At 44.2% G+C, this 21,921-nt stretch overlaps 1 protein-coding gene across 1 annotated transcript; it reads right to left on the reverse strand.

Annotated features, from left to right (window-relative positions):
• Nucleotides 1-13,508: 13,508 nt before the first annotated feature.
• nherf4a (NHERF family PDZ scaffold protein 4a) lies at nt 13,509-20,371 on the reverse strand (the record flags this gene model as incomplete). The annotated part of the gene is made up of 9 exons (XM_084147942.1): nt 13,509-13,766; nt 14,245-14,463; nt 14,610-14,806; nt 15,082-15,289; nt 15,477-15,613; nt 18,805-19,009; nt 19,746-19,957; nt 20,130-20,191; nt 20,358-20,371. The coding sequence occupies 9 exons, from the start codon at nt 20,369-20,371 to the stop codon at nt 13,509-13,511; spliced, it is 1,512 nt and encodes a 503-aa protein (XP_084004068.1).
• Between the last annotated feature and the right edge of the window lie 1,550 nt (nt 20,372-21,921).

Raw genomic sequence — 21,921 nt, forward strand, 5'->3', positions numbered from 1 at the left:
ATATCCTCCTCTCTTCTGTCCCTTCCTGCCGTCCTCCCCGACTTTCCTCTGTACTTGAAATAAATGCCTTCCCTTATTATCTCTATTCCACTGCTCCTGCCATCTCTGCACCATCACTGTATATATCAGTCTTTTTGCCTCTGCCTTGCTCATTGAAACTTCAACATCAACATCAATCAGAGCAAATAACTACTCTGATTGTTTGACTTCCTCCACCCACTGCAAGGCCAACAGTATGGCCATCAGCTCCGCCGTACATACAGCGAGATGATATGTAATACGTTTCCTGACTTCCACCCCACATTCCTGCACTACAAATGCTGACCCAGTACATCCTGTCCTTGGATCTTTTGAACCATTTGTGTAAATGGCCACAAAATCCTGATAAACACTATCCAGACGTCTCTTAAACAAATCAGATGGATCAACACCCTCCCTATCTTTCTGTAGTCTCGCCAACACTTCTAGATCAACGACTGGAGGTGGGAGTAGCCATGGTGGATTTACAGGAATAACTACCGTTGGACTAAACTCCCTTCCATACAGTCCCATCTCCTTCGCCTGGGTATTACCCACCCACCCAAAGCTCGTGTTCTGTCTTCGCTCATGTTCCCAGCATGCCTGTACGATCCCTTTCGCAGGATGAGACACCCCATGTCCTTGTAGGTTGACCCAATAATTCATTGCCAGCTGCTGTCTCCTAATCTGCAATGGCATATCCCATTGCAGACATATCCCCCATCTCCACCTGTAATGCAGCCACTGGGGACGTCCGAAACGCCCCACTACATATTCTGAGTCCCTGCCCCTGTATGATATCTAACCTTTCCAGTGAGGTCCGGGCTGCCGAACCATATGCTATACTGCCATAGTCTATTACAGATCGGATCAATGCAACATACATGGTCTTCAATGAGGAACGCCCAGCCCCCCACTCCTTCCCCGTCAGACAGCGCATCACATTTAGCACCTTCTTACACTTTCCCACCACTCTCTCAATGTGTTCTGCCCAGGTCAGCCTAGTGTCAAAGTATACCACAAGGAACCTGAAGGACCCCACCCTCTCCAAGTTTCTCCCATATAACCTCAAGCATACCTCATCTCCCACCTTCCTCCTGGTAAAGAACACTGTTTGAGTTTTCTCTACAGAGAACCTGAATTCCCACATGAATGCCCACCGCTCTACTTCATCAATTGCTTCCTGTACCTTCCTGACTATGTATGGCACATTTCTTCCCCTCTTCCATAAGGCCCCATCATCTGCAAATAACGACCTCCCAATATCCGGCTGTACCTGAGAGTAAACATCATTGATCAAGATTGAGAACAACAGAGGACTAATCACGCTCCCCTGTGGTGTACCGTTATCCACCAGGTAGCTGCCTGATAAAGACTTCCCCACCCTCACCTGGATAGACCTTCCAAACAGGAAATCCTTTATCCAGTTGTACGTTCTTCCTCCTACCCCCATAATATCAAGCTTGATTAACAACCCCTCCTTCCACATCATATCATACGCCTTCTCCACATCAAAAAAGACAGCTACAACAGTCTCCTTTTTCTCCTGAGCCTTCCTGACCTCTGCTTCTAAGCAGAGCACTGGATCCATAGTTCCCCTACCCTTCCTGAACCCACTCTGATGTGGCGATACTAGCCCTCTGCTCCCCAGGAAGTAAGTTAGCTTCTCCGTAATCATAAGTTCCATAATCTTACATACATGTGATGTTAAAGCTATTGGCCGATAGCTTGTTGGCCTCGTTGGATCCTTCCCGGGCTTCCGGATTGGTACAACTACTGCCTCCTTCCAACTGCCTGGTAGTTTCCCCTCCTCCCACACTCTGTTGTACATTTACATTTACATTTTAGTCATTTAGCAGACGCTCTTATCCAGAGTACAACACCAATACCTTATCCAGTGCCTCATCACTAAGATGGGCCAACATAACACCTAATCTTTCCCAGGTGAAGTTAACCCAGCCTTACCTATTGCTCTTTTCACCTCTGCCATGGTAAATGGTGCATTCAACACATCATTTACATCCTCCTTCCTATCCAGCACTCCAGGATGCTCCTCTCTCGTGCTCTCTCTCCCCCTCTGCCCCTCCTCTGACAGATTGGCGGAGCTATGAACTTGGACAAATGCTTTGGCCATCATCTCTACCTTCTCCTCATCTGTTACTGCCACATCCTCCCCACTCGTCAACACTGGATAATCCCACTCTCTTCTGACCCCACTCATCCTTTTAATAATCCCCCACACTTCTCCCACAGGTGTCGCCCTTCCAATGCTGTCACAGAACCGATGCCAACATGACCTCTTTGCCTGACGGATAGTTCTCCTCACCATGGCCTGGGCCTGCTTATACTGAATCAGATGTTGGAAGTTATGCGTCCTTTTCAGTACTCTAAATGCCCTGTTCCGACTCCTCACCATTGCCCCACATTCCTCCGTCCACCATGGGACTGCTTTCCTCCTCCTCCTCCCTGAACTCTTAGGTATAGCCTCAGTAGCTGCCCCCACTAACGCTGTTCTCACCCAGTTATTCATACTATCCACATCCCCTCTCATATCCACCCGAGCCATCACCTGCTCACTCAGCTCCTGAAACTGATCCCACTTTGCCCTTCCAAACACCCACCTGCCTACTCCATCCACTGTCACCTCCTCCTCCCTCCGGCCTACTGTGCATACTATAGGGTAATGGTCACTCCCTACTGTCGACTCCTCCCATACCTCCCACTCACATGCCATCGCACTAGATACCAGAGTGAGGTCCAAGGCAGACTCTTTCCCTGTGGCTACATCAATCCTGGTCACTCGGCCATCATTCAGGCACACCAGATCTTTCTTTTCTATCAAATTTTCCATCACTTGGCCATTTCCATCCGCCCCCCGCCAAAGCGTGTTGTGGGCATTAAAATCCCCACACCACATTACCTTACTTCTTTCCTGGCCCTCCACCCTCTCCAGCACTTCCATGTCCAGGGTCACGTATTTTTGGAACCTTTCAGAATAAAAGTCCCATCCTGTATACTTAGTAAATGAATAATTATGGAAATTTTGGATAATTTGAACAATTATCAATATATTTTATACTAGTATCATACAACGAATAATTTAACGTTTTTCTATAAGATATTATGTCATTTATTTGTTGTTGTTTTTTAAACTTAAATGGTCAACAATGTTTTTTCTGTGCGAAGGGACAGCTTTATGGGTTTCGGGTGCCTGGCCCGCCCTAGCGTACCTCCTTATCAGTCCAAATAAAATATTGAAATATTTATCATTTATTTGAGACGCGCGCTGACAGAAAAAGTATCAAATCAAATACAATTTTATTGGTCGCATACACATATTTAGCAGATGTTATTGCGGGTGTAGTGAAATGCTTGTGTTCCTAGCTCCAACAGTGCAGTAGTATCTAACAATTCACAACAATACACACACATCTCAAATTAAAATAATGGAATTGAGAAATATTAGGATGCGCAATGTCGGAGTGGCATTGAACACAATACAGTAGAATACATATGAAATTCGTAAAACAGTATTTAAACATTAATCTCAGATAAAGCATCCGAGCGAGCGAAACAGCGCCCCTCTGTCTCAGTATGTGTAGACCATGTATCTGATTCTGTCTGGACCAAAAGAGTATAACATGTCATACTATTTCTGTCCAGACAGAATCAGATACATGGTCTACACATACTGAGACAGAGGGGCGCTGTTTTTCTCATCGGATGCTTTCTCCGGTGAGAGAGTTTCAGCAGAGAGGAAGAGGCGAAGCGAGAGAGCTCAGTCTCGCCTAAATCTGTCCAGAATACGCCCAATGCGTGTCTATGAGCATAATATGCAGATCTAATATTTGCTTGTCGCCTGCCTTCCCGCCTTTGGGACAACGACTCCCATTGTTAGGGTGGAGACATGAGCATCTTGTCATTATATACAGATCTCTGGTTTTAGCCTCTTGCGAATTGGAAAGGACAGTTAGCGGGTGCACAGTGCACTGTTAAGGATGCTGGCTTCCCATAAAGTTAATTGATGTTCTGCCAAAATTATATAACTACTCCTGTCTAAATAAAAACATTCAAAGTACTTCACCAGAGAGCATGACTTAACCACAGAGGATCAGTAGCTTGTTAAAAAAAAAAAAAGCTGTTGATTGTTTCAAATCTCAAGTGTGTAGGCTTATGCCTATTTGGGAAGCCCGCAATTTGGGTCACGTGCGTGGCAATAGGTCTAGCTGATTGGGTTGCAGCTGTCAGTGAAAAGCATCTAAAATATGTGTGAAGATAATTTGTCTTGAGTATAATTTAAAATGGTGCAACAAGAAGGGGAGTGGTGTGTGGCGAAGACATGGCATGTCTCTCCAGAATGCATGCACTCAGCTCTCCAGAATGGCTCAGGAGTCTCCCGCCAATTCTTGCACATTCATTGTTTCATTGTGTGAATTGTTTGCCCTTTATTTATTTTTATTTTTTGTATCAATTACCATTACATACAGTATGTAAATCAGTAGGCCTAGTACATGTACTGTTAATCACCCATCATTTGGTTACATTAATTTCTGTTAATGCATGTATTAATTACAGTCACTTACCATTCTCAGAGTGAAAAGTTGTATGCAGACTTCACAACCTGCTACACTTGTGAGAAACAAGTTTTGGTTTATTTGATAACCATTAAGAGTTTTTTCAATTTGTTCATTGTCTTTTATTTGGAATGCTCCATTTGAGCAATGAGCATGTGTCTGGTTTCTCTACCCTGATAACTTTGAGGGAGCTCATGTGCCTGAGCAAGCATAGAAGTAGACCTACCTGGCCTGCTGTATGCAAATGTAGGAAAGTGCCCAATTGGCAATGTCTGATTTCTGATTGTCTTAACTCAACATAAACTGAGCTTCTCAGTAATGTTTCTTCACCTCACACAGTAAGTCAACAAAGTCTGTTTTTTTAATACCCATTACAAATCATAGCTCCTCAGTATTTGAAAAATCTTTCCAACACTCCCAGCTTTGATAATCACCAAGCCTCGGTGTGAAAGAGCAAAACATAATGATCTGATGATCCCATATATCCAGCTGAAAGATCATTTTAAAAAACAGCTGTCTGTCCTGTGCTCACTGGCGCTGGAAACTCTCAGGGCCTGGAATAGTCTAGTTGATACAATGTTGCAAGTTCGCGATGGGACAGCTTCAGGCTGGACCCAGTTGATGATTTGATATAATGTTGCATTGTAGCAATTGCTCAACTCAAGATGGATAGAAAGGGAGGCAGACAGGAGGAGTAGAGATGAATGCGATTGAAAGAACCTGCATTTTCATCAGGATATTTTCTACTGTTTTCATTTGTCGGCTTTAGCCCTATGTATTGGTTGACATGGAGGTTATAGGCCTACTGCTGCATTGGCCTATATGTAGGCTATCTCTGAGTTCTATGCACTAATTTCTTTAGCCCAATAGACCACATTGTATCAATGTGTCCATGTGGTAGAGGCTGGTGCTCTAGCCTTAGTTGAATTTTAACTTGTATATTTTTATCATTTTACTTCCGATTTTTATGATTAAACACATGACAATGATTTTGAGAAACCAAAACCTTATTATTGAAATGAAAATGTTCCACGAAAATGCGCATATAAAAACTGTCACGCAGATCGATAGAAATGGTAGGATAAATTGTAAGCTTCCCCAAGCTTGAAACTCACCAGCTGCCTATGGTCTTTATAAAACACATTTTAAAACTTGAACGTGCATGCGCATGCACACATAGGAGGTCCCGTGAAAAAACGTGCCCGCCTATGGCGGAAATCAAACTGATTCGTTCTGGCGGCGGCCCTGTGCGTGTGTACTCCTATCATTTATTGCACCATACAAAATTATCTGTACATTGTGTCGCAGTAAAAGGGTGGTCCATTCTACTCAGGAGCACTTCTAGTTTCCAAATCCACAGAGTTTATACCCAGAGGAGCGTTGTTGCTCATTTGGCGGCCCTTATAGAGTGGCCCATCCAGGCCCGGCGCCACGAGGGTGCAAAAAGCCCCCTTAGTTTGAATATTTTGCCCCCTCAGTTTTGTATCCCTATTCTGTCCCACAATCTGCCCCCTCTGTCATGCCCAACCGATTTGTTGTGTATACTTCATTCATGCAATTCCCTTGCACGCATCATACGTACATCATACACGTTTTACCAGTTGAAAAAAATAATAATTTGATTGGCCTTCACAGTAGAAGGGTGGGGTCAATTTGACCGTTTAGGTTTACTTTCAAAGTTATGTAGTATGAAAACACATTTCACCGCGCAGCTGGATGGAATGTAGCTAATGTTAACAGTTAAGTAGCTAGCTGATAGCATGATGGATACTAGAAAGTGGCTTCGCCAGGGCACAACCGCAGCATCTGATCAAAGCGTAGGGGAGGAGGAGAAGCCTGCCACAGAGACCAAGGCCTCTGAGCCGACGCTAATCACTGAGGCCGCCAAGCCCAGCAGCAAAGGCACCCGCGCAACCGTCTTGCAGCCTGGTGACATAGGAGGTAACCAACCCGAGGAGGGGCCTGCAGCCGCCAAGACCGAACCTAGCAGCAGCAGCAGCACCGCCAGGATATTACAAGCACCGACACCTCCGTTAGTGCCTGACGACCTCGGTGATGAGGAGCCAGCGCAGGTTTGTCTGGGGAAATACCCAACCAGCCTGTACTATGGGAGAAAACATGCATTTTGTAGCGCGTGGTTCAAAGGCAGAGAGTGGCTGGAATATACCTGCAAGGCAAATGCAGCTTTCTGCAATCCTTGTCGAAAATGTAACATCGGCTCCAATGCTAACGCCGATAAGGCATTCACCCAAACTGGATATAATAACTGGCGACATGTCATTGATAGCAACAAGGGACTGGGGAGGCACGCATCAAGCAAAGAACATTTGAAATGCATGGTACTTTGGACAGAAAGACAAGCAAGGAATGCACAGGGAGCGGAGATTTCAACACTTGTGAATTCTGCACAGCTTGCAAGAAATCATATGTATTTGTCATCGATTGTGGACATTGTGGAATTTCTTGCTGTCAACGAGCTTCCTCTCAGGGGAACTTTGGATGCGATGGGATGCAAGAAGGGAGGGGGCCGGTGGACTATTCCTGACAATGTTAGATTATACACTCTGGAAAGACAAGGAAGTTGCTAGTGCCTTAAGCACAATTCCCCGCAATGCCACATACACATCTCATGACATCCAGAACGAAATAATTGGGCTCATGAGTGAGGTAGTCACAGAGGAAATTGTAAAGGAAGTAGGTGATTCATTGTACACACTTAAAGTGGATGGGACTAAAGACCCAACCGGGTGCAAGAACATTTCAATTGTACTCCGTTATGTGGGCGAAAACAATCGTGTTTGTGAGCGGCTACTGTCAATGTCAACGAGTAAAGAATGTGATGCTTTATCGCTGACTAACTTGGTCCTGTCAGAGCTAACAAATCTTGGCCTTAGCACCGAGAAGATTCTTAGTCAATGTTATGATGGGCCAGTGTGATGTCTGGTAAACATGGGGGCATGCAAAGGGTAGTGCAGGACAAGCTGAATCGGGAAGTGCCGTATGTGCATTGCTTTAACCACCAGCTGCATTTAGTTATAGTGCACGCTATGTCCTCTGAGGGTGCATTGGATTACTTTTTTTAATGTGTGTAATTCCCTTTACAAGTTTCTCAGGAAACCAACTGTGGCTGCACAATATACGGGAGAGAAACTGAAACGGCTGCTTGAGCAGCGATGGACTGGTTGGTCATCTAGCCACGGTGAGTGTCATTATACAATCTCTGGACAGCATCATCCACCTGCTCAGAGAAATCGAGAGTACCCACACCTATGGTACAGAGGTGCGACTTGAGGCTGTGGGTCTATTGAAAGCTGTTTCCGAGCCGAGCTTCAGATTCATTGCCTTCATGGTCCACAAAGTAGTCCCGTGTAGCTCAGTTGGTAGAGCATGGCGCTTGCAACGCCAGGGTTTTGGGTTCGATTCCCACGGGGGGCCAGTATGAAGAAAAAAATGTATGCACTCACTAACTGTAAGTCGCTCTGTATAAGAGCGTCTGCTAAATGACTAAAATGTAAAGTCCTCAGCCTGCTCGACCCCCCTAACAAGTTACTTCAGGCTGAAGCAACTGATCTGTACACTGGCATCCGAGTCGTCCGCAGTGCCCACAATTGCGTGAAAAAACTGTGACATGAGTAATGGGAGAAATACAAGCACACGGACTCCCCCGCTCCAAGCAAACGGCAAAGAGTAGTGAGTAGTAATCTGAATGAATATGTGGTCGAAACAATAATGGGCCAGCAAGAAGAGGATAATGAGAGAGAGTGCAAAATGCTGTTTTTCAGCATTCTGGATGCTGTACCGGGAGAAATTTCAGCAAGATTTAACGAACGAAACAGCCAACTTGTTGAGGCCCTGTGTGCCTTGCACCAAGAGAATAAAACATTTATGGATGTGGAAAAGGTGAAACCACTGCTGGACTTAATCGCAGGAGACTTTGTGGAAGCTGAGTTTACTGTCGCACGCCAATTTCTACAGACTGAAATCGCCCGATCTGAAGAAGAAAAATGGACTACGCAGAGCATTTTGGATAGATACTCCGGGCCTCTAACAGCAATGCCTACTGTGATAATGGCATTGAAGCTGGGATTAACATTTGGAGCATCCACGGCAATTTGCGATAACTATTTTTCAACATTGAAAAACGTATTCAGTGAGCACAGACGGATGCTCAAAAAACCTACACCCGATCCCTCCGATGTCAACAACTACAGACCAGTATCCCTTCTTTCTTTTCTCTCCAAAACTCTTGAGCAAGCCGTCTCTAGTAGGGCTGCACGATATATCGTTTCAGCATCGACATTGCGATGTATGCATCCGCAATAGTCACATCGCAGAATTTGCGATTTAGTAAGGTAAACATATATCAGTATACAATATATATATATTTTTAAATATTAAACTAGCATTATATCTGTCTGATATAACGTAATTTACTCCGATTTATGGGTTATTGGATACACAGTTTATTATTATTATTATTATTATTATTTTAAACACGGAGTTCGTTGCTGCACGTGGTTGACATGCAGGTTCTGCTTGCGCGTGACGAAATGATGAGCGAGGAACAGGCAAAAAAAAAACGAAATGGAGAATTTGGTTGCAAAAAGAAATGCATCGTCAATTATATGGAAAAATTCGGCTACAGACAGGATGATGTTGACCAAAAACAGGTACTTTGTTGAGAGTGCCTTGCAATTGTTGTCACAACACGAGGCAACACAACCATTTTGTTCGATCATTTAAGGCGGCACCACAAATCTTCGTATGACAAGTGCAAAGCATCTCAATGCCCTCCAAAGCAAAAATCTATTTCGGATGCCTTTGCCAGTATTACACCATACGAGAAAGGTTCCAAACGGCAGAGAGAAATCACAGATTCAATAACATTTCACGTCGCCAAAGACAGGGTACCAATTAACACGGTTACCAAAGAGGGTTTTAAAAACATGATCCGGTGGCTTGACAAGCGGTATGTAATGCCATCACGCAACTATTTTTCTCAAGTTGCCATCCCAGAGTTGTACTAGAAATGCAAGGCACACGTTGAAACAGAGCTGTCACAAGTGGAATATTATACAGCAACAATGGACTTGTGGTCCAGCCTACATAAGTCTGACCCTACACTTTATAAATGAGGACTTCCACCTGAAAAGTCGCTGTTTGCAAACTGCATTTTCCCCAGAGGATCATACATACATCCTGTATTTTTTCATATCGCAATATATATAGCAGAAAAACAAAATATCGCAATGTCAGCTATTTCCAATATCGGGCAACCCTAGTCTCTAGCCAACTCTCCTGCTATCTCTCTCAGAATGACCTTTTTGATCCAAACCAGTCAGGTTTCAAGACTGGTCATTCAACTGAGACTGCCTTTCTCTGTGTCACGGAGGCTTTCCGCACTGCTACAGCTAATTCTCCTCTGCTCTTATCCTTCTAGACCTATCTGCTGCCTTTGATACTGTGAACCATCAGATCCTCCTCTCCAACCTCTCCGAGTTGGGTATCTCCGTCGTGGCTCACTCTTGGATTGCGTCCTACCTGACAGGTCACTCCTACCACGTGCTCTCACCACTGGTGTCCCCCAGGGCTCAGTTCTAGGCCCTATCCTATTCTCTCTATACACCAAGTCACTTGGCTCTGTCATATCCTCACATGGTCTCTCCTATCATTGCTACGCAGACGACACACAATTCATTTTCTCCTTTCCCCCTTCTGATAACCAGGTGGCGAATCTCATCTCTGCATGTCTGGCAGACATATCAGTGTGGATGTCAGATCACCACCTCAAGCTGAACCTTGGCAAGACGGAGCTGCTCTTCCTCCCGGGGAAGGACTGCCCGCTCCATGATCTCGCCATCACGGGTTGACAACTCCATTGTGTCCTCCTCCCAGAGTGCAAAGAACCTTGGCGTGACTCTGGACAACACCCTGTCATTCTCCGCTAACATCAAAGCGGTTACCCGATCCTGCAAGTTCATGCTCTACAACATTTGCAGAGTACGACCCTACCTTACACAGAAAGCGGCACAGGTCCTAATCCAGGCACTTGTCATCTCCCGTCTGGATTACTGCAACTCGCTGTTGGCTGGGCTCCCTGCCTGTGCCATTAAACCCCTACAACTTATCCAGAACGCTGCAGCCCGTCTGGTGTTCAACCTTCCCAAGTTCTCTCATGTCACACCGCTCCTCCGCACACTCCACTGGCTTCCAGTTGAAGTTCGCATCTACTATAAAATCATGGTGCTTGCCTACGGAGCTGTGAGGGGAACGGCACCTCCTTACCTTCAGGCTCTGATCAGACCCTACACCCAAACAAGGGCACTACGTTCATCTACCTCTGGCCTGCTGGCCCCCCTACCTCTACGGAAGCACAGTTCCCGCTCAGCCCAGTCAAAGCTATTCACTGCTCTGGCACCCCAATGGTGGAACAAGCTCCCACACAATGCCAGGACAGCGGAGTCACTGACCACCTTCCGGAGACACTTAAAACCCTACCTCTTTAAGGAATACCTGGAATATTATAACAGTAATCCTTCTACACCCCCCTCCCCCAGTGGTGGTTGTCCCACTGGCTATCCTAAGTTGAATGCACCAATATGTAAGTCGCTCTGGATAAGAGTGTCTGCTAAATGACTTAAATGTAAATGTTTTGCATTGGATTGATGGGTATTGTGCATGTAGCTGTGTAGCGTTGTCATAACTTGCAATTCCTCGAGCCGGTTATGAATTGTCCATGTTTGTAAAGCAGTGCAGTAGCCTGCGACAAGACAGCTGTGCGTGGCAGCAAATACATTGTGTGTAATTGCACTATAGATTATTATCCATCCTGTGTTATCAGCAAGCGAAAATAGTTGTCCCGCCTTAATCATTTCTGATGCCCCCTTGCTGAGTTCATCCTGCTGCCGGGCCTGGGCCCATCAATTTAAATCCAATCATTTTTTTGGTGCTTTTGTACTTAATAACTCACATTTTTTGGGTGTTTCCCAGCAGTTAGTGATTTGTTAGTATTTTGTAACAGGGGTGGCTTCTTGTTCAAGCTGCGTTCTACCACACCTGATTCTACTAATCACCTTATTAGTAGAAACATGTATGGTAGAACTGGGCTTGAACAAAGGCTTGCATATCCTGTGGGTCCTTAAGAGCATGTTGGACCAGCCCTGATTAATAAGTACTAGTTCCTAAGTCTGAGTATTGTAGGTTTGACTTTAAATTGTTTAAATTCTAATAAGTCACCATTTTTATAAATACATTTAGGTGTAAATAGTTGAGTTATTGTTAATGATTTGTGTATTTCCAGGAGCTTGCTCGATTGTCTTAAATACGATCAGGGAAGTTTTATTTGTCAATTTCTCCAACATTGGCTTAAATTAGTTTCAGTTTTATTTTAGTTACTTCCCTCTGGATGGTCTTTCAAAGTAGCATCAAATAAAAACTAGCGTTGACATTATTTCTGTTTCCATGTGTCATTATTTTGTGTCTTTACTACACTACAACTTACCTTCATTTTCATTCATGTTCATCAGCAACTCACTTAAGGAGCATGGCCAGCTCTCTGCATTGAATACAAGTTTTATGTAACTTTTCCACAGATTAAGGGCCACTATAATAGCAGAAATTGTATACAGTGCAATATGTACAGTATGTTCAACGAAACAAAAAACAAAAAAACACTGAACGCTACAAAAAAGGCCCATTTCCATCATTAGTTTTAAACGGTCACTAGATGGTGTAGTTGTTCAAAGTAAAATGTTTTCATGAATGTTTCTCTTCATGTTCAAATCTTATAATCGCAACATGACCAAAAGTATGTGGACACCTGCTCGTCAAACATCTCATTCCAAAATCATGGGCATTAATATGGAGTTGGTCCCCCCTATAACTGCCTCCACTCTTCTGGGAAGGCTTTTCACTAGATATTGTAACATTGCTGAGCAGAAATTTTACGAAGTGACTTGTTGGGGAAAAAGGGGATTGTACATGGAAAGGTGGCATCCTATGACGGGGCCACATTGAAAGTCACTGAGCTCTTCAGTATGCGCCATTCTACTGCCACCTTTCCATGTACAATTGACTAGGTATCCCCTAGATATGGAGATTGCATGGCTGTGCGCTCGATTTGATACACCTGTCAGCAACGGGTGTGGCTGAAATAGCCGAGTCAACTGAAAGGGTGTCCACATACTTTGCCATGTCATGTATATACTGTACATTAAGCTAGTTTTATGCAATTGTATGGCTTGTCAAGTACTTAATGATATATCTTTAAACTTTGTGCACCTCCTTGAATCATCGCATACAATAATGATCATAGATTCTCAACTGAGCCCCACTGATGTTTTCCCCATCTTATTTAGTTTATCTTGATTTCACCTTAGAATAAACCTAAACTTCATTATCCCTTTCTCACACACACGAGATATCAATAATTTAAACTGTGCAATCTACTCTGCAAATCCTCCTTTGCAAGAAGCAGGTCATAGCATAGCTCTATCGACATAGTCCTGACAAAGAGGACGTGAGATTGGGAGATGTGGAGAGAAGGGATTAAATCCTCTGACATGTTTCAGATGGAAGCAGACTCACCATGGCTGTGCCCCCAATGGCACCCTTTTCCTACATAGTGCACTACTTTTGACCAGGACCCATAGCACTATATAACGAATAGGATGCCATTTGGGATGTAGCCAAGGCCAGGCATCTATTTCAGCACTTCTCTTTCAGGTTGCATTCAGAAGTAGAGGGAACGGCTTCATTGATTTCATTCTGCATTGTTTTGCAGTGTGACTTTGGTTACTTCTCAGCATTCCATCACAGGAAAGCATCATTCGTTTTCTCTAAAACCTGCAACGCATTAGATTATGAAGTATTATTGATCTCATTCTGTAGTTTCTGTATTCATATTTGTATCTGTGTCTATGTGCGTGCGTACATGTGAGCGTTCTTCACCTGAGTGCTGTGGAGTATGACCCCAGGAGTGATTGGAAGCCCACTTTGTTTGAGTCTCTCATACCCTGACCTCTCCACAACCAGTAATTTCAAAGATGTCTCGCTCTTCTTTATCAGCATCACAACGTCCTCAAAGTACTCATTCTCCACATTCTGGCCATTCACCTCCACAACTACATCCCCTTCCCACAGTCCAGCCCTATGTCCTGAGCCCTTTACCACCACCTGCAGGACAAAAGAAAACTGTAGTCATAACCGTGCCACTCATTTCTCATAGGAACCATCTTAACACCTGCCCTCCTCATTATAGCAATGCTTGTGGAAAACAACACAGCAGATCAATATCAGGAACTGTTGATTGATGATAGCTGTTACTCATTAGTGCAACTTTGATTGGGGATTTTTCAAATTGCCTATTTATGGCAGGAAACATAATTAATTAATTAATTAATTGGTCATTTAGCAGACGCTCTTATCCAGAGCGACTTACAGGAGCAATTAGGGTTAAGTGCCTTGCTCAAGGGCACATCGACAGATTTTTCACCTAGTCGGCTCGGGGATTAGAACCAGCGACCTTTCGGTTACTGGCACAACGCTCTTAACCACTAAGCTACCTGCCGCCCATAATGATAGAGATTACAACAAATATATGAGAGAGAGATAGATGACCAGGGTGTTATGTTGTTGATGTTCGAAGGAATACCTGGCCTATGAAAGTTCCTGGCTCATGTTGAACACAGCCCAGATTAAACCCAAAGCCTGATTCTTCTCTCTGGAGGACACAGAGTCTTGGACAGGGAAGTGAGCCATGCTCGTTTTTCCTCAGCCCATCCTGAATCTCAGCGCAAGGGGACTCTGTCTTCCTCATCCCCTCTGCTTCTGGCAGACTGTCCTCATGGAATAGCAGGGGAGATAGACCCAACTGCAGTAGGAAACAGAACAGACAGTGTTTTTGACTGGGAAGGTATTTTTAGTTGACACAATTCTTAAACAATCAATATTCTAACACCAGAACTCGCCTAACTCCTATTCTCCAAACTGCACATGGCCCTCCGTCCGCTTACACACCTGTGTGTAGAAGTCTCTTCCGTGTATGGATATGGTGGTGAGGCTAACAAGCTTGCCACTCTTCCTCACTTTCCTGACGATATCCTCATGCTCCATGGACTCTGAAGGCTGCCCATTGACCGCCAGCAGCAAGTCTCCATCCTGCATACCAGCCTCTTCTGCTGGACTCCCCACATCCACCTCACGGAGTAGGTGAGCTGGAATCGACAGCAAAAAATTCAGCTCAGCCAGCAGGTATAATGCTTATTACTTGTTTGTAATGTGTATAGTATGTCTGTCTATGCAGCACATTTTGTACGGACTTAGAATGACTGTTATTTAGTCAGGATCATTAAGAGATGATAATAAGACATTATACGGTGGTCATAGTAGGTGCTTGTAACATGGTCATGCATGCAACAAATGGAAGTTTCTAGCAAAAAAAACATATTTATTATCACCTGATGTGTACATATGTGTGCATCATTCTCACCAATACGACCCCCTGATGACAACCTCTCTTGTCGTAATAGGAAGCCGTATCCATCTGACCCCTGGACCAGATGCATCGTTGTGGGTCTGTGTGGCAGGTTGTGAGAGCCGGCCATGATAGGCAAGATGGGAAGTTTCCGCCGGATGTAGCTCGCTTCACTTTCTCTGTCGATGACTAGGACGGTCACATAGACGCTACATTTCTTCACCTGAGCAGTACAAAGAGCTAAACGTGAGGGAGAAGTGAGGAACATGCTTGCACGTGCACACACACAGACATACTAAGACACATACAGAGACACACACAGAGACACACACAGAGACACACACACACACATCTGCCATGTGGGTTTATTTACCAAGAGCATTTCTGAGAAGGAGGGCCTGTATGCTTACCATTTTACTGATAGCTGAATGGGTGAGCGTTGATACTCTGGCCCCGTTTATCCACACCAGTCTGTCTCCACTACGCACCCCTGCCCTCTCTGCAGGACCCTCACTTACTGTGCTCAACATGTATCGGCCCTTCTGACCTGGTGAGATACAAACAGACACAATCAAACACCTTCACTGAGATCCTCTCGTCGGTAATCAAATCAAATCAAATGTTATTTGTCACATGCGCCGAATTCAACAGGTGTAGACTTTACAGTGAAATGCTTACTTATGAGCCCTTTCCCAACAAAGCAGTGTTAAAAAGTCTACAAAAATTAGCTAATAAGAAAAAAAGAAAATTGTAACACAATAAAATAACATTACCGAGGCTATTTCAAGGAGTACTGGTACCGAGTCAATGTGCAGGGGTACGAGGTAGTTGAGGTAATTGAGGTAATACAGTGCCTTCGGAAAGTATTCAGACCCCTTGACTTTTTCCACATTTTGTTAGGTTACAGCCTTACTCTAAAATTGATTAAATTGTTTTTTTTCCCCCTCATCAATCTACACACAATATCCTATAATGACAAAGCAAAAACAGGTTTTTAGACATTTTTGCAAATTTATAAAAAATAAACATGTCACGAATTCAGCCGAGGCTGCCCCTCCTCCTTGCTCGGGCAGGCTTCGGCGTTCGTCGTCACCAGAGTACTAGCTGCCACCGATCAATGTTTTCTGTGTTACACTTGTCTTGTCTCTATTCATCACACCTGTTCCCCATTATGTTAATTTGTTTCCCTATTTTACCCTCTGGTTCCCTCATGGTGTTGTGCGTGATTGTTCGTTGTTTTGCTGTCTTTTGGTGAGCCGGTTTGCTCTTCCCTGCGTGGAGGATTTGCTCTGCTATTTTTGTTCCAGTAAAGAACTTTGTTTTTATAGTTCTGTGTCCTGTGCCTGATTCCATCCTACCGCTACACACAGACACATGACAAAACACCTGAAATATCACATTTACATAAGTATTCAGACCCTTTACTCAGTACTTTGTTGAAGCACCTTTGGCAGCGATTACAGCCTTGAGTCTTCTTGGGTATGACGCTACAAGCTTGGCACACCTGTATTTGGGGAGTTTCTCTCATTCTTCGATGCAGATCCTCTCAAGCTCTGTCAGGTTGGAAGGGGAGTGTTGCTGCACAGCTATTTTCAGGTCTCTCCACAGATGTTCGATCGGGTTCAAGTCCGGGCTCTGGCTGGGCCACTCAAGAACATTCAGAGACTTGTCCCGAAGCCACTCCTGCGTTGTCTTGGCTGTGTGCTTAGGGTCATTGTCCTGTTGGAAGGTGAACCTTTGCCCCAGTCTGAGGTCATGAGCGCTCTGGAGCAAGTTTTCATCAAAGATCTCTCTTTGCTCCGTTCATCTTTGGCTCAATCCTGACAAGTCTCCCAGTTCCTGCCGCTGAAAAACAACCCCACAGCATGATGCTACCACCACCATGCTTCACCATAGGGATGGTGCCAGGTTTCCTCCAGAGGTGACGCTTGGCATTCAGGCCAAAGAGTTCAATCTTGGTTTCATCAGACCAGAGAATCTTGTTTCTCATGGTCTGAGAGTCTTTAGGTGCCTTTTGGCAAACTCCAAGCGGGCTGTCATGTGCCTTTTACTGAGGAGTGGCTTCCGTCTGGCCACTCTACCATAAAGGCCTGATTGGTGGAGTGCTGCAGAGATGGTTGTCCTTCTGGAAGGTTCTCCCATCTCCACAGAAGAACTCTAGAGCTCTGTCAGACTGACCATCGGGTTCTTGGTCACCTCCCTGACCAAGGCCCTTCTCCCCCGATTGCTCAGTTTGGCCGGGTGGCCAGCTCTAGGAAGAGTCTTGGTGGTTCCAAACTTCTTCCATTTAAGAATGATGGAGGCCACTGTGTTCTTGAGGACCCTCAATGCTGCAGTTGTATATTGTGTGTATATAGCTGGGGATTTATTTATTTTTAATCCATTTTAGAATAAGGCTGTAACGTAACAAGATGTGGAAAAAGTCAAGGGGTCTGAAAACTTTCCGAAGGCACTGTATGTACATGTAGGTAGGCTAAAAGTGACTAGGCAATCAGGATAGATAATGAACAAAGTAGCAGCAGCGTATGTGAAAAGTGTGAAAGTGTGTCTGTGTGAGTGTATGTGTGTGGCGTCAATATGCATGTGTGTGTGTGTGAGTGTATGTAGTGTGTGTGTGTTGGAGTGTCAGTATAGTGTGAGTGTGTGGGTAGAGTCCAGTGAGTGTGCATAGAGCCAGTGCAAGAATGTCAGTGCAAAAGAAAGGGCGTGTATGCAAATAGTCAGAGTAGCCATTTGATGAACTGTTCAGCAGTCTTATGGCTTGGGGGTAGAAGCTGTTCAGGAGCCTTTTGGTCCCAGACTACGCTCCGGTACCGCTTGCCGTGCGGTATAAGAGAGAACAGTCTATGACTTGGGTGGCTGGAGTCTTTGATAATTTTTAGGGCCTTCCTCTGACACCGCCTGTATGTACTGGGCCGTACGCACTGGGCCGTACGCACTACCCTCTGTAGCGCCTTACGGTCGGCTGCCGAGCAGTTTCCATTCCAAGCAGTGATGCAGCCACACTCTTAGAGAAAAAGGTGTTTATTTTATTTTATTTAACCTTTATTTAACTAAGCAAGTCAGTTAAGAACAAATTCTTATTTACAATGACGGCCTACCAAAAGGCAACTTGCCTCCTGCGGGGACAGTGGCTGGGATTAAAAAATAAAAATATAGGACAAAACACACATCACGACAAGAGAGACACCACAACACTACATAAAGAGAGACCTGTTATCTAGAACCTAAAAGGGTTCTTTGGCTGTCCCCATAGGAGAATCCTTTGAAGAACCCTATTTGATTCCAGGTAGAACCCTTTTGAGTTCCATGGAGAACCCTTTACAAAGAGGGTTCTACATGGAACCCAAAATAGTTCTACCTGGAACCAAAAAGGGTTCTCCCTATGGGGACAGCCGAAGAACCCTTTTGGAACCCTTTTTCTAAGAGTGCAGTCAAGATGCTCTCAATGGTGCAGCTGAGGGCCCATGCCAAATATTTTCAGCCTCATAATCATACTATGCAGGCCTAAACATTTACATTAACTCTGCACAAGATTTTGATATTGAAAAGATGAGAAAGATGCCAGAGTTGATTCAGTGGCAAACATCACCATCTCTCGACCGTCTCTTGGCTAACCCTAACCGTATATCAACCTTTATCCACCCTTATCTGCCTCCCCATCTCCCCCTCTCTCCTTCTTACTGTCTAGCAAATTATCTGCCAAAAAAGATGACGGAATTAATAACTCATAGCTACCTTCAATGGGGATGATGCTGATCCCCAGTCCTAAGACAGGGTCTCTGGTGATGTGGCACAGCCTGGGCCGGGAACACGTCTCCCCTCGGTAAGCCCTGGTCAGAGCCTGGAGGTCCAGTCCCTGGGCCAGCGCCTCCTTATACTCCTCCCCCGACAGAACCAGCAGGAACAGCTGCAGCCCACACGCCTGGATCCTCTGCACCACCTGTCAATCAGAGCAGAACATGCTGCAGCTATGAGAAATACTCTGTTTAGACCAAGTCGGTAAGTCTTGTCCGAGCCAGAATGGCCCATAAGGCAAGAGCCTGTTTATGTAGCGCGGGGAAGCTTGATGTGCAAACCCGTGGTCCTCTGTAGCTCAGCTGGTAGAACACGGCGCTTGTAATGCCAAGGTAGTGGGTTCGATCCCCGGGACCACCCATACACAAAAAAACAAAAATTATGCACGCATGACTGTAAGTCACTTTGGATAAAAGCGTCTGCTAAATGGCATATTATTATATTATATTATACCCTCCCCGGACAGGACGCTAGTCTTTCGTATTGAAGCCAAGTATTTGGCACATATTGTACATTTTGAACAATATGGCTCATTTTCAAATGAAAGCGAGGCAGAGGACACTGTTGGAGACATTGTAAGAGAAGAGGTTATCTCAGGTCTCTTAAAGTCTGGTTCTGACCCACATATGATGAAGCAGACCCACATTACATACATAATTTAAATCTGTGTGCCAAAGCTTTAAGAAACGTGTGCACAATGATTCCACTGGTTGCCCGTATAGCTCAGTTGGTAGTGCATGGCGTTTGCAATGCCAGGGTTGTGGGTTTGATTCCCACGGGGGCCAGTATGAAAAAATGTATGCACTCACTAACTGTAAGTCGCTCTGGATAAGAGCGTCTTCTAAATGACTAAAATGTATAAAGATATGTCCGGTTCTCACCCTGGGGAACTCCATGTTGTCGACAAAGTGCTCGTTGACCTCCAGCACACGGTCCCCGTCCTTGAGTCCACTGAGCTCTGCAGGACTCCACGGATCCACCTGGCGGACAACATAGCCCCGGCAGCTCCTCTCCATACGCAGATTGAAGCCCAAACTCTGGCCCTCTTTGCACTTTATCTGGCACAGGCGGGGTACCGGACTCAGGTCTGGCTCTGGAGGGCAAGACAAAACACTGCCATTGACATAGGATGGGCATTGTGCATGGACACCTAAAGAAGTGAGGTATCTTGATTACTATGATTGATGAACTAGTGTTAGACAGACCATCTTCCATGCGTTGGAAAATAATGGATCATTTTGGATGTGTTCGTTCTCAAACCTCACCAGGGTCGTCCGAGATGCATAAGGCTGGATTGTCGATCCCCTCTTTTGGATTGAAGGTGAATCTTCGAGTGAGGAAAATGAAAAGGTCAAAGTTGAAACATGAAGTGGCCCAAAGGATGCCCAAAATGTGTGATAGTGACATATTCGCTAATGTCATATTTTGTATTATGCAAATTGTCTCTAGTCCAATTTGTAGCCATCAAAACAAAAAACTATAATCACTCTTACCGTGGAAATTCCATTGCATCCTCAAGACCTAGAATGACAGAAAAAAGAGTGACAAAAATCCCTGCAGTAATGATTCCAGGAATGACCTGTGTCCTTGATCCAAACATCCAGGTTACTCATCTCTAACTGAGATACAGTGCCTACAGAATGTACTCACACCCCTTGCCCTTTTCCACATTTTGTTCTGTTACAGCCTAAATTTAAAATTGATTAAATATTTTTTTTAAATGTCACTGGCCTACATACAATACCCCATAATGTCAAAGTGGAATTATGTTTTTTGACATTTTTACAAATGAATAAAAGGTGAAAAGTTTAAATGTCTTAAGTCAATAAGTATTCAATCCCTTTGCTGTGGCAAACCTAAATCGGTTTAGGAGTAAAAATGTGCTTATCAAGTCAAATAATATGTTGCATGGACTCAATAATACTGTTTAACATGATTTTTGAATGACTACCTCATCTCTGTACCCCACACATACAATTATTTGTATGGTCCCTCAACCGAGCAGTGAATTTCAAACACAGATTCAACCACAAAGAAAGATACCTATTGGTAGACATTCAAAATACAGGCGTCCTTCCTAACTCAGTTGCCGGAGAGGAAGGAAATCGCTCAGGGATTTCAACATAAGGCCAATGGTGACTTTAAGATAGTTAGAGTTTAATGGCTGTGATAGGAGAAAACTGAGGATGGATCAACAACATTGTAGTTACTCCACAATACTAATTTAATTGACAGAGTGAAAAGAAGGAAGCCTGTACATAATACAAATATTCCAAAACATGCATCCTGCTTGCAAAGGCACAAAAAAAAGTGGCAAAGCAATTCACTTTTTGTCCTGAATACAAAGTGTTATGTTTGGGGCAAATCCAATACAACACATTAATGAGTACCACTCTCCATATTTTCAAGCATAGTGGTGGCTGCATCATGTTATGGGTATGCTTGTAATCGTTAAGGACTGGGGAGTTTTTCAGGATAAAAAAGAAACGGAATGGAGCTAAGCACAGGCAAAATCCAAGAGGAAAACCTGGTTCAGTCTGCTTTCCACCAGACACTGGGAGATGTATTCACCTTTCAGCAGGACAATAGCCTAAAACACAAGGCCAAATCTACACTGGAGTTGCTTACCAAGAAGACAGTGAATGTTCCTGAGTGGCCGAGTTAGGTTTGACTTAAATCTACTTGAAAATCTATGGCAAGACCTGAAAATGGTTGTCTAGCAATGATCAACAACCAATTTGACAGAGCATGAAGAATTTAGAAAATTCTTGCACAATCCAGGTGTGGTAAGCTCTTCGAGACTTACCCAGAAAGACTCACAGCTGTAATCACTGCCAAAGGGGCTTTTACAAAGTATTGACTTGGGTGTAAATTAGATATTTCTGCACTTTATTTTCATAAATTATGAAAATAATTCTAAAAACATGTTTTCACTCTGTCATTATGGGGTATTGTGTGACAATGGGTGAGAAACATATCTATTTAATCTATTTTGAATTCAGGCTGTAACACAACAAAATGTGGAAAAAGTCAAGTGGTATGAATACTTTCTGAAGG

This window comes from Coregonus lavaretus (assembly GCF_964263955.1).
Source record: "Coregonus lavaretus genome assembly, chromosome: 30".
NCBI classification, from domain to species: Eukaryota; Metazoa; Chordata; class Actinopteri; order Salmoniformes; family Salmonidae; genus Coregonus; species Coregonus lavaretus.